Below are 14653 nucleotides of genomic sequence, written 5' to 3'. Positions count from 1 at the left end.
GGCTTCTATAATTCCCGTTCTCTCTCTCTCTCTCTCTCTCTCTCTCTCTCAAAACAGTCCAAACACGTGCTGCTACCAGTCAACATCCATTTACTGTACAAATTCAAACTCACAGAACCAACTTTTCATTTTCCTTGTTTATTCATTCAACTGCCATTTTCTGGTACAACCTTCCTTCACACGTATTTTTTGAAAATTACAGTCTACATATGTTCAAGTCTAATGTCAACAAATATCTTCTTTTGTCTTCTCAACCTCCAACCCAAGCATGGTACTAAGTATTATAGGTTCTGATACCTCTCGTGTTTAGGGTTTTCATTAAAAAAAAAAAAAAAAAAAAAATTCTGAGATTCTGCTCATAGGTCCACTTGTCAACTTTTTATCATTGCAAAGGGAATTTTCCCATATTTTTAAACTAACCATAGATCTTTATCAATCTTCACATTTTCATTACTATCAAGAACCAAAGTGCACAGTATCATTTCTAATCCTTTCAGCAGCTGTTTTCTAGGTCAATCTTGTTCAGTGCATCCCTCTCAGAAGTAAATGTTGCATCCTTAGAGGTTCCTTTACCACCATCACCATTATTCAACGCAGTGTGTGCTCTTTCAATTCTTACAACTGCTGTCTTCATCTTCAGAGGGGACTTTATCGAAGTTCCTCCCTCAATCACTTCCATATCATCATCATCACTGTCATCCCTGGGCGAGGGTATCATACCTTTCTTCTTCGCAAGCATGACCAGGCAAGGAAAAGTGAGAAAAACATTGCCCCCTACTTTCAAAATTGAATTCAAAGTATTGACACATTCAGAAAAACTTTAACTTAGCTTGACAACACACCAACTCAAGGCTTTAATACGATACTTTACATAAATTTTTACAAAATTCAAATAAACAAGTTCAAAGTTGAATCAAATGAGAACAGAGCACATCATAAATGCTTTAATCACAGACCTTCTATCTGCATTAACTCTGAGGCAAGAGAAATAAATAAGAATAAGAAAAAGATATAACAGAAAAGATAAGTATACAGGGTGTCTCAAATATATTAGTACAAACGTTTAGAGGAGGTAGGTAACATGCAAAGGAATGTGAATCGCATAGGAACCCATAATCGGAAACATCATGGAAAAGTAGTAGCAGAGGCACAAGAAGCAGAAATGACACAAGACAGTAATTAGTGGCAAACATTTATTTGAAATAATATTAACAATGGAGTACGAGATGGATGCATTTCATGATGTTACAACAGATGCTCGAAGGTTCCACCATGAGACGCGATGCATGTGTGACACTGATGCAGCATGGATTGGCAGACACAGTCGAACACACCTGGAGTTTCTTTGACAGTAGCAGCAGCGCAGACGAGTCTCGCCATGAGATCCATTTCCGCCTCCACAGGCAATTCATACATAAATTTTGCTTCAAAAATTTGCACTGTAACTCATGATGTTAAATTAGAAAAAAATGGAAAAAGCTTTAAATCTGTGGACAGAAGACCGAACTCAAAATAAAATTCCATTAAGTTCACTCATCATTCGTGAAAAGGCAAAACTCCTTTATCAACACTTTAATGAAACTTGATAGCACTGGCTGGATAAGTTTTTAGCTAGCAAAGACGCCGGTTTGAAAGATTTGTTCGAAATTTCTAATAAATATTACATTTAATATTAAATTGTTTCTTATTTTCATTTCGATGCCATATGCTTGCATTTCTAATGGTCATATTATGAAGGTACATATAACATATAATACATACATAGACAAAATTTTAGACTAGTTTTTCTTATATATTTCATACTTTGGAACGTAACCCCTTTATTACTATGGGAGCCATAGCTCAGTATTCACGCCATTTCTCAGGAACGTAACCCCCGCAAATAGCGGGGGTTTACTGTATTTCTAAATAACAATACAGAAATAATATGTATAAGTATAAGGAGATATATAATAACATAATCTATGCTGGTGTTTAAAAAAAGTGCATCACCAGTTAATATTGTATTTGTCATCCAAATAACATAAGTATATGGCATTATTTCTTAAGATTACATCAGATAAGATTGACTCACATAGCAGATGATGCAATATTGCATCAGCTGTTACTTTCAGCTATATAAGCACACTCTGCAAGGTTTGCAGTTATTCCTTGCTTGTGTCAGGATGGCGAGTTATGTGCAGTTGAAGCCAAGAAGAAAGGATGCTATTGTTGATTTACGTGAGGATGTTCTTCCCATCATATTGCTTACAGAGTGCCTTGTAATCAGTCGAAAGTGAGTAGATTTCTTTTCAAACTCAAGAATACTGGTTCTGCTGATACCAAAAAAGGAACTGGATGCAAACGAGTCTCTATGCCAAAACAAGACCGCGTTTTGAAGCACTTATGCCTTAAAAATTGTAAAGCTTCTTTGTCTGAACTGAAAAGAGAATGGGAAGAACATATGGGAGTGGTAGAAAGTGAGGTGCGACGGTAACAGTCAGAAGACACCTCTTCAAAAATGGATTTGCAGCCCATCATCCTAAGAAGCCCCTCCTCACACAAAAAATGAAAACGTCCCGATTAATTTGGTGTAAGGAGCATGTCAAATGGACCTCCCGAGCAGTGGAAGTCAGTTATTTTCTCGGATGAGAAGAAATTCAACCTGCATGGCTCTAATGTGAGACAAAACGATTCGCCATAGACGTGGTGAAGAATAACATCCAGAGTGCATGGTGTCTACAGTGAAATTCCCTACCAGCCAAATGATATGGGGGTGCATTTTGTATTGCAGAGTAGGTCACCTGCAATTTATAAAAGGTTCCGAAAATGCCAATGAATACCTGGCTATAATGGAAGGGAAATTCCTGCCAACCATTAGAGACCATTTCAACCTGCCAAATAACTACATCTTTCAAGAATCTGCTCCTTGTCGTTGGGTGAAAAGTGCAAGTAGGAACTTCTGCAGTTACTTTAGCTTCATTTCTGCATTAGAGGTGTGACAGTAATGTGTTTAAATTTGTGGAATCTGCAGTTGCCAGAAAAAAACAAAGCCCTTTTGTAAACTTCAGGAAGCCACAATGTGTTTGGAACCACAAACTCCCAGTTGATTATTTTCAGAAATTGATCTTGTCAATGCCTCGATGGTGTGCTGCTGTCATCAGGGCCAGAGGCAGTTCAACTAAATATTAGTTTGCACCTGGTGAACTTGTCATTTTGTTTTCTATTTAAAATGATGAATTGGAGGCTTCTGATAACATTTCAGCTTAATTGTCGTGTTTACCAAAACTGTTGTATAAAGGTTGCAAATGCTCATTTTGAAATATTTTGAGATCACCTGTCAAATATTACTTAGCTTTGCCCTAACTATTAATAAATATCTTTTTTTATATTTCTATTTGTGATGCTAGTTATTAATGTAACATACCATTGCAAAAAAAGGGTTTAGAAATGTGAAATTCCTAGCTGATGCACTTTCTTTGAACACCAGTGTACATAAGTATAAGTAGATACATAATAAGTATAATAAGTACGTAAGTATAAGTAGTATAAGTAGATATATATGTGAAATTCGTAGCTGATGCACTTTCTTTGAACACCAGTGTACATAAGTATAAGTAGATATATAATAAGATAATATATATAAGTATACGTAAATTGTGTAATTTTTAACGAAAAAAAAAAAAAAAAAAGCATGTGAAAAGTAGTCAATTTTTTTTTTTTTTTTTTTTTTTTTTTTTTTTCAAATCCAGACTTGAGTTAAATTTTACTGACAATGAATGCATTCTAATTAAAATACAACCACAGAACTAGTAATTAAAATTTGCTTTCAAGGATTTTTCTGTCTGTAGATAGCTTCAAAGAAGCTATCTACAGACACTCTTCCAGATTTTGCTTTCTTCAGAAATGCAGAGTCAAAGATTTTTTATAACAACAGCCCTGCTGTCTAGACTTGGCTACCAAAAACAATTCCAAAGTTTCACCAGAAAGATATCGTCCATGTCAGATTAGTCGATATGATACATTGCTGCCTACCATTAATTCAGAGAGCCTGATTTAGATTCCTGTCTGTGATTGGAGGAATTCCTTATGCCTTTTCGATCAAGGCTGTTATTAGCTGAAAGGAGCAGTATATTCCTCTTGAGTTATTCCATCATATACAGGAATTGAAACCAGACCTCTCCAAATGTGTGGCAAGCAACAATGTATCATGCTGACTAAGCTGACAGGGAGGACATTTTCCTGGTGAAACCTTGAAAATGCTCGTTCTTTGTAATGAGTAATATCATGATAAAATGGAGTGACCAATTTTCAGCATATGCTGTTAGTCCCCCTTTGAAGGTTTCAAGATCAATTCTGATTCAGCAGCCATCAGTTGCCCTCTCACTGCTGCCCAGAAATCTATATTATTTTCAGACATTCAAGCAAAACAAGGAAAAGTCAAAGGAATGCCAAATTTCTAGCATATGTTTCAATGTCTATAGACAAATCTTGATTCCCAACTTATATCCTCCTCCCAAAAAAAAAAAAAAAAATTCAAATCTAACAGCAAGTAGTGTGTGTGTGTGTGTGTGTGTGTGTGTGTGTGAGAGAGAGAGAGAGAGAGAGAGAGAGAGAGAGAGGGGGGGGGGGGGGACTTATGACAGTTATATTGAGGCAAAACACATCAAAAAGATGGATTCTCTATTGAAAATTTGGAAAAAAGGAAATTTGATCATATAGTTATGATAAGTTATAGCACTGATAAGTATTATAAAAAAATGTACATCAGTTGTTCAAAATTCAATTTATATTTACAGTTAAAACAATAAAAAAATAAAGACAAATTGTCATATGAAACATACATTATCAAAGACACGTTACAAAAGTACCTGGTGTATTTAAATTGCTTCCAGGTGACGGGGCTGCTCCCACCACAGTTGCAGTTCGATTTGAAAAATTACTAACTGGAGATGGAGTAATTTGGGATGTTGGGCTTGGTGCATATCCTGCTGGGGATGGAGCCATTTGTGAGCTTTTTGGAAAATAATCGTAGATATAAGTTCTCCCTTATACATATATACAAAAAGCAGGAAAACAAATCAATATACACTGAGTGATCACTGAATTATGACCACCTACCTAATACTTCATAGGTCCTCCTTTTGCCTTCAATACAGCAGCTATCCAACGTGGCATTGATTCAACAGGATGTCAGAAGTGTTCGGGAGGTATGGCCAACCAAGCTGTGTGTAATGCGGTCAGCAATGCAGGTATGGAGGTGACTGGTGTATCCAGACGCCTGATATGCCTTTCCATAACGTCCCACAAGTGCTCTATGGGATTGATATCGGGGGAGTTCGGAGGCCAATCGATATGCTGGAAGTCAGAACTGTGTTCCTCAAACCATTCCTTCACAACAAGTGCCTGATGGCTCAGTGCATTGTCATCTTAGAAGACAACATCGCCATTCGGGAAAAATTGTAACATAGTGGCGTTTACACAGTCAGCAAACAGTTGACTATAGCAGAGACCACTGATATGTTGTTCCACATGCACCATGGGTCCAAGTTCCTGCCAGGGAAACATGCCCCACACCATACAATCACCTCCACCGGCCTGCACTTTTTGATACCATGCATGATGGATCAAGATCCTCATGTTTTTGTTGCAAAATCCATATACAACCATCCACGGTGTGGAGTAAATAACCTGACTCATCTGACCAGCATACCTTCTTCCAGTCTCCTAACATCCAACTTGCATGCTCTTTGCACCAAATGAGTCTTACAACGATTAACCTTGGTTAGGAAAGGATGCCGCAGGGGTCGTCTGCTGGTATAGCCCATACGTGAGAGTGTACAACACATGGTCATGCCAGATATTGTTCCGGGTTGGCCCATGTTGTATTGGGTAGTCAACTCTTGGACAGTGCTGTGCCCGTTCGCCTGTACGAGTCGACGGACCCTGCGCTCACGTCTAACTTCGACCTTTCGCTGATCTTTGCAGGGTGCCGTTGGGTCATTGTTTGACCATTTTGATGCCAGTCCTGGTATACTTTAACTACGCCAGTTCTCAAACACACCACCAAGTTCAGCCATCGATCTCGATGGCTGAAAAGGGAAATCAAGACTCCAGCTTGCCGAGTTTCCATAATCTGTCCTTTATCATAGTCCTATAAATCCTTCCTTTTACCCATAACGCTTGGAATTTTACTACTACTGAACCATTGACACCTTATCTATGTTACCCAAGTCGACTAACTGTGCACTCTCGTACCTCATGTGGTCAACAGGTTGCATTCACTTTTCACAAGGGTGTCATAGTGATCAATCAGTGTACAAAGCTTGTGTGTCTCAATTAATATAGTAAAAATTTACAATTTTAAATTCGAACTAGAAAGCATATTCATCCTACAGGTTTCTCTCAGTATACACCTTGGTAACAGATTTCACACTTGTTCACTCACCTGGAGAAGTCTAGGTACGAACACTGTCACAGTGACTAGAGGAAATAGTATTTAAATGACTGTCTTCAATCAAAGCTGATTGCATGTTAAGAGTGGAGCACTTCCCTTGAGAGTTATTCGGGCTTTCCCAACCGAGTGGTGTGCAAACTATGGGGTGCGACCCTCAGAGGGGTCGTGGCAATTTTTAAATAAAATTAGTTTTTGTATACGTGAAAGACAAAAAACCTGTTGTTAAAATTACTTTTTCAATACTACACCTACAGTATTGAAAAAGTAATTTTAAAAACAGGTTTTACTACTCGAATGAAGTCTGAGATACAAATGAACCCTATTGCCACTATTTTTTAGGGTGGTTTCACGTGTGATGCAAGTGGCTTTCTCACTTATTGTCCTTGTGGATAATATGGCTTAATTTGCTCACTGGCTATGGACACACGGAAAGCAGTTGACTAGTGTGACTTCTCAGTATGTATTAATACTTCTCAGTACTACTCAACTGCTGAACCATAATCCGTTTAGCTCTTAATTCCTGCTTCCTACAGCAAAAATTTCTGAAATTGCCTAAAGGCCAGAGGTGCAAATATGCAGTGGCAGTGAATAGCAAGTCTGTACATGCACGCTTTATTCTGCTTCATAATTCAGTGCTTTCACGTCAACTTGGATGTGTTTTTCATTCTTCTGCTACTTTTTATATTATCGTTGTTTTTAAGAAGAAAAAAATATATACATTTCTATATATTTTTCCATGGACAATTGGGTAATCAGAACAAAATGGTCGAGGAGTGATGACAATAATGTTGCTACACATACTTCAGAAGCTGAAAGGGTAAGAAATGTATCATGTGAAAATTTGGACGCTAACGTTATTTAAAGTGTAGTCCAACCATCATATTCCTAATCAAAAAGAATAGAAAATATCAAGAAGAATTTATGAAGTACAGCTTAACTTAATGTTGTTGATCATGAGCAACGTCCTACATGCATAATATGTTACAAAAAACTGGCTAATGAAAGCACGAAACCTATTAAATTAAAAAGACACAAAACATCCAGAGATAATGAAAAAAACTGAATCCTTGTTCAAAAGCCACATCAACACCATACAAGGTCTGAAATCTTTCATGAAGAAACACTGCAGTTACTTGTAAAGCATCGTTGAAAGTTTCATATTTAATAGGAAAAAATTTGAAATCGCATACTAATGGTGAATCCCTTGTTCACCCGGCTGCAATAAAAATGATTTCAATGCATGGAGAAAAGTACAGAAACGATTTAAATACCATTCCTCGATCTAGAGACACAGTTATCGCAAACAACATAAAATTCAATTTATTAAATCGATTGAGAGAAAGTCCAATTTTTGCAATACAGTTAGATGAATTTACACATATTTCAAACCTTGTTCAACTTATTATATATGTCATATACTGCTACGAGGGAGATATTTTGGAAAGCTCTGGAAGGAAGAACGACGGGAAAGATTTTTGATGTTATAAATATTTTCTTTCAAACAAAACTATCCAAAGTGGAACAACTGCATTAACAGGATAAAATAATGGTTTAAAAGGCAAAGGAAATTGCTTCAAATATAGTTTTAAATCATTGCATTACACAGGGAAGCATCAGTAGCAAAGGAAATGCAAACTGATTTGCACAAAGCTTTGAACGATGCGATAAGTGTGATCAACTTTATTAAAAAGTAGAAGCTTAAATAGCAGACTTTTCACAATGCTTTGTAATGAAATGGGATGAAACGCTTCTTTTATATACGAAGTGGTGTAGTTGTCCAATGGCAAAGTGTTGTGATGTCTTTTTGACCTCAAACATGGTTTTATTTTTTATCGGATAAAAATCAGAACCTTGCTCAATTGTTTACAAATCAAAAATGGCTTGGACAACTTAGTTCCCTTGCTGTTATATTTGAAAAACTTTATGGTTTAAATTTAAGTCTTCAAGGACAGGGAACAAATATATTAATACTCAGTGATAAAATAAACTATTTATAGAAAGGGAAGCTTAATCTTTGGAAAAATTAAATTTGGACATAATAATACTGAAACTCCCCCAGGCTTTTTTGCTTTTGTTATAACACTGACATTTTACAATTTAGGGATATCATTGCCACCCACCTAACAATGCTAATTAAGAATTTTTCCAAAAATTATTAGAGATATCAATTTTCCAAAAATTGATATTTCTTCATGTCCCAAAATTATTTATTTGTTTGCTGAATTCATCATCATCATCAGCCATTTTCAATCCACTGCAGGATGAAGGCATCTCCAGCAACTCTTCAGTTCCTTCTGTTTTGTACAACGGCCATTCATTTACTACCCACAAACTCATGAATTTCATCTGTCCATCTCCGTCATTGTCTTCCAGGTTTTCTTCTATTGGGTACCATTCTGTTATTCTCTTAGTCCATCTGTCATCATGTCTTCGTGCTATGTGTCCTGCCCAAGACCATTTTAGTTCTTTAGTTTTGATATGAATGTTCTTTACTAGAGTTTACTGAATTACCATTGAACAAAAGGAAGATCCCATCAACCTGTCATCTGAAGAAGCCTTACATGCTCTTTTCAAGACTACTTGGGAAACATTTTGTCTTTCTCTTTGAGATGAGTATCCAGATTTATTGAAAATGGCGATACAAAGGTAGTTTTCAGGTCTACATATTTATGCGAGGTTGGTTTCTCAAAATTAACATCTATAATAACAAAACAGCATTCCAGACTTGATCCAGAAGATGACACGAGATTAGTAATTTCAAACATTGCACCAAATATGGACCAAATATTATCGGTTATCCAGGCTCGTTCTTCTCATTAATTGTTTTGTTTTTGTTTATTTTTTATTGTTTTATAATCTTAATTTAAAAATGAGAATTTGATTTGTTGTTTTTGCTGTATTCAATTAAAATATTAAACAATTATTTTAATGTGAAATTAAAAAGGAAACAATTTTTTTATCCCTTTCTCAGTACTCAAATAAAATTTTCTACTACATATTTTATAAAATGCCACTTTTCTTCTCTAAAAATCTGATCACCCTACCTCGGGGTTTACATTGAGGGGTCGTAAGTGAAATAAGTTTGCATGCCACTGTCCCAACACACACATGCAAAAGCAAACAAAAATGTCATACGAACTAGCACAAGATATCGGATTTGTGTATTGTGCATTATGACCACAGTAGTCAATTCATCAAAAATATCCGAAGCAAGCAAACCAATTAACTTTAGAATGTATAACTACATCTTCCTTTTGTTAATTTAGAAAATGTAAGCGTAGGACAAAAATACGACAATGTTTAGAAATCAGCATCTGAAAACTTTTAATAAATTAGTCTTTGAACATAAAGCGGTCTGGAACATTTTAGCCTGAGTAATAATATTTAAAGCAGATGCTCAAGCAGATGTTCTTGTAACATGCCATTTAACGTATTGACTTCCAAATATGAGTTGGCTCGTATTTGGCAATCTGGCCCAGGACACCAGCTACAAGTTAACTCGGACTGTTATGACTTGCCTTTCAGGCATAGCTATGAGTATATTTTTAGCAAATATGAGCAACTGATGGATAGTGGGCTTCTGGAATAAGAATGAAAAATCAACCAGTGTCAGAAAACAGAAAATTCATTCACAAAAAAAAATATATATATATATTTACAAATACATAAAGAAAAGTGTATAACTAAAACTCATGATAATATTATAATGTTTATTTGTGATATTTCTTGAAACATTCTACACAAAAGAGCAGGCTTTTCTTGGCACACTGGACAATAATAGTGTATTTCTCGGCATTTTTTATTTCTTGTACATACTCGCCGGGCGTGCTTTTTTTTCAGTTGGTGGTATTGCCGAGAAATAATGAATGTTGCGTTCTGACCTAATCTTCGTTGGAACATTTAGAATTTTTTTTCCAATCAAAGATTCAATGAATGTTTCCCTGAATCTTAGAGATTTTATGGTGGAACCTGTAACTTGATGGAAAAGGTTGTATGCATATTTCTAAAATATGTAATGCAATTTTTTTTGGCCATCTGATGGTTTTTCTTAGTGCTGAAAATATGAGAGCATTTGATCTGATTGATCTATGCCGGACATTCCGCGATTGTAATTTCGAATTATGTTGGGCTTTATCGAAATTTTTCCATTCCGGTTATGGAAAAATTAAACTAATTCAACAACGTGTTTGTTAGAAATAGTGAGAACTTCTCTTTTATCCCTCCACTTATAAAGTACAATAGGGCCATTTCATTGCCATGCAACTTCTCCTTTCTTCAATTTTCTCATCACCAGATCTTTTGGATTTTCTTTTGTGTTGGTGCGTAATGTTCCACATACATAAGTTTTTTGAGCAGACAACAATTTCGTAAGAGCAACAGAATTAAAAAAAATGTCCATATACACTACATATCACTTGTCTAAGTAGTCCTCAAGCAAGTATAGCACAACTTCGGCAGTATGACCTGTTTTGTTCACTTTATTTTAATTTACCTGAGTCAATTTTTATTTTCATAACAAGGCCATTGGACTCTCACAGTTTGTAAAGTTTGATTCCGTATTTGTGCTTTTTATTTTTTATGTACTGGCAGAAAATTCAGTCTCCCGTGCCACAACATCATCGACTCATCAATACAGATGTCCTTATCTGGTATGTAAATATTGCGCATAACATTATTTAAATCAATAATGTTATGTACAAAATAGCTCAAAATCGATCTTAACTTGTATAGCCTGTCAGCAGATTGTAATGAGTTATCAGCAAAGTGAAAATATCATAATATCAACTGGAATCTATTTCGACTCATAAGATCACCAAAACATAACATTGTAGAATGCACTTGTGCTCCAGTAATTCTCTATTGAAGGAAAAGAACAAGGACCAATTTGTAACAAAAGTCCAAGAAACACTTTCATTTCTGAGATGTCAGTGCCCTTCAATTTTGATGATCTGGCATATTTTTGTGAATGTCCACATTTTTCAATTCCTTGCCTAGCGTATAAATTAGATAATTGCATTAATGATGTAATAAATTCATCCGAAGAATATAGCTCTACCAATTTTTGTACACTAAGATCTGTTGTGTCCATTTTCAGACCAACGTTCTCTTCAAAAATAAATTTTGTAGGATCTGCTATCTCTTTCCACAAATTATCATTATTTGACGTACTTGCCTGCGGAGAATTAGAATTATCTTCAGGCTGGGAGCTGGCTTCACCTCCGCTACCCTCACTTGAATCATTAGAAGGTTCATAATTGTCACTGCCGGAACCAGAACCATACGGCTCGTCAAAAATCTCTTCAAATTCCGAGTCACTCATATTAGCATACAGCTCAAGCTCTTCTTCAGTCAGTGGTCTCTTCTTGTGCATGTTTTTTTTTTTTTTTTTTTTTAGAAACACGTAACAAATTATTAAACACAACGTCCATACATGGCACGCTCTATGTCACTACTACGGATTTATGCACAGCGCTGACTCATATGGCACATTCTACAGGTAACAATATGTCTCAAGTTAACTCATATTTGGCTGCCACGAGGAATTTTCTATTACACATGCCATCTACGAGATAATTCAAGAAGATTTTTTTAGGAGTTTTGGTGATGAATATATATTTTTGTTTTGAATAATTTAACATGCCTAACTCAGATTGGTGTCAGAGACCCATTCATCCAAATAAGACATAGTAGTTAAAGTGTTAAAAAATATCGAGAGGTTAATGTGCCACAATGATAATAAATCTTAAATTATTTCACCATTTTTATGTTTTTGTAATTAATTTTTCTATGGGTTCACATACCATCCAGCACAATTAGTTGCGCCACCAGTGATATACAAACCATAGGTTGACAACCTGTGATTTAAAGTAATCTGCTACTTTTAGAAACTGCCTGGCAAATTTATAGGAACACAAGCTAATAGCAAGTTGGACCACTACTAGTCAAAATCACTGCTATGACAAGACAAAGTCAACAACATGGACAGAGGATTCTTCTAACCAGCAGATCATTCCAGTTTATCCCACAAATGCTAATGGGATCTGGATTGGGCTGGCTGGGATGGAGAGGTCATCTAAACACTCCTTCACTTATTTTAACTGTTAAATGATTGAATGCCATCTTGAAAAACACCTCTTTCTAGAGGAATAAATATGAAACACTGCTAAGTGTCTATTCTGCAGAGATGTACAGGCATTCAAAGTTTTCTACAGCGAGATAACAGGCCTATGAATATGCAATGAACATATAAGCCACATCATAATGGCATTTAAACCAATAACTAAGTTTTCATTTTCATACATACAAGGTTCAATAAAAAAAAAAAAAACGTTTTGTGGATGTCACAAGAAATTAAATGCTAAACGTTTACACTATTAATATTCTTTCATATAAGAATTCTTCAATCATACACTTGTCCCACTGTGCTTAGCACTGATTAAAATATTTTAAGAAGTCTTTTGTGAATACTTTTAGATGATCCAGTGTTTGAAAGGGATTTCTTGATTCAACTGAAACTGTTTTCTTTTTGTCTTGGACTTGTCACATTACGGTCTAAATTGTAATGTGACACTGAACACTGAACCAACCAACCAAACCCAAACTTTCACATTCTGTTTTCATTTTGAAAATAGCCAAAGCTGCATGGTGAAAAATCAGATGTATAATGTGGAGGCAGCATAATCAGAACTTCTTAGTTGGTGGTGGTGGTGGTGGGGGGAACCTACTGGACAGCGAGTGATTTATTCGGTCATTTATGGTATATTGCATCCTTCTTAACTGTTTACAATTTCTTGGTAATAGGCTGCATTAACAGTGACATCTCATGGAAGGAATCACTATACACTTGTCAAAAATGCTTAAAAACAAATGGATCAGTTGCATATATGGTCTGAAAAATGGCAACTAAAGTTTAATGCTTCTAAATGGAAATCAGCAAGTATAGCTGAGCACTATGCTACAATATTAGAAGTGTGGTCAATAAAATGAGCGAATTTGAACTGCTGGCTAAAACAAGTAACACGGACATAATAGGGCTTATGGAGACGTGGTGCCACCCGGAAATTGGGGATGATGAGTTTCAGTACGGCTTGTACAATGTATTTAGGAAGGATAGGGTAGATAGAAGGAGTGGTGGGGTAATGCTTCTTATCAGAAGCAGCCCGATTGCGACAATAGCTTTCCCGGGTTCAGACGTTTCACATGCTAGTATAGAATCTGTATGGCGTGAGATAGTTGGAAACAAAGGTATAATGCGAGGAGTAATCTACAGACCATGTGATTGTGAAGATTACGATGAAAGCCTCTACATGCAAATGGAATGGGCAAGTAAGCATCACTGTCTTAGTACGGGCGATTTCAATTTAGCCTCTAATTGATTGGAGTAAAGGGGAAGGAAACTGGACATCGGGAACAAAATTTTTAAATCAACTATATGACTGTTATTTGTATCAACATGTCAGGGAAAATACTACAGAAAAGAATATCCTAGACCTCATCATCACCCATGAATCGGATGACATAACAGGGCTGACACTAGAGGAACCAGTAGCAGGAAGTGATCACGGAGTTCTATGGTGGATGATGATGAGAGAGATAGCAGCAGTAAAGGGCAAAGGAATGGGTTTTAATTTCAGAAAAGGAAATTACGATGCCTTAAGGTACTACATGGCCTCTATTAACTGGGTAGATATCGTGCAGAGAATGAATACATTTGAACTGTGGTATGCTTTTAAAACATTAATCACAGATGCCTCAAATGCATATATACCATTAAAAAAAATACTCCATGAGGAGGGTTCCAAGTTGGATGAATAGTGAAGTTGCCACATTACTTGAGCAGAAAAAGGTGGCATGGAAAAGTTACAGAGCAATAAAAAGTACTGAAGCCTATAACAGCTACAAGGTGATCTGTAACAGAGCCACAGAAAAGGTTCGACAGGCAAAGGCAGTTTATGAGAAATCACTAGCAAACAGAGCAAAAAGAGGGGGGGGGGGGGAATTAAGGAATTCTTCACATATATAAATGTTAAGAAGATCAGGACAAACCAGATCGGATCTTAACGTAAGGGAAAGGGGATAGTATTAAATACACCAGCTACCATTGCAGATGAACTCAACAGTTATTTTGCATCGATATTTACAAATGAGAAACCTTTTGTGGCAATGGGAAATTGTGGAAGCGAAGTTGAAAAATATGTAATTAATGATATTGAAATT

The 14653-nt window shown here is 36.0% G+C and overlaps 1 protein-coding gene across 8 annotated transcripts in view; it reads right to left on the bottom strand.

The window, feature by feature from the left end:
• Nucleotides 1–14653, bottom strand: part of MED15 (mediator complex subunit 15) — a 442919-nt gene that overhangs the window by 140156 nt on the left and 288110 nt on the right. For all 8 annotated transcript variants that reach the window (XR_016546979.1, XM_090374288.1, XM_090374289.1 and 5 more), the window contains one exon: nucleotides 4851–4993. Coding sequence is in view for 7 of the 8 variants with exons in the window: in XM_090374288.1 (XP_090230414.1) it covers nucleotides 4851–4993 (143 nt within the window). In the remaining variant the exon portion in view is untranslated. The remainder of the gene's footprint in view (nucleotides 1–4850; nucleotides 4994–14653) is intronic.

This window comes from Mastigoproctus giganteus, chromosome 5 (genome assembly GCF_048544385.1).
Source record: "Mastigoproctus giganteus isolate SK-2022 chromosome 5, ASM4854438v1, whole genome shotgun sequence".
Lineage (NCBI taxonomy): Eukaryota > Metazoa > Arthropoda > Arachnida > Uropygi > Thelyphonidae > Mastigoproctus > Mastigoproctus giganteus.
The sequence above is the reverse complement of the archived record's forward strand: the minus strand, read 5'-3'. Positions and strand labels throughout refer to the sequence as shown.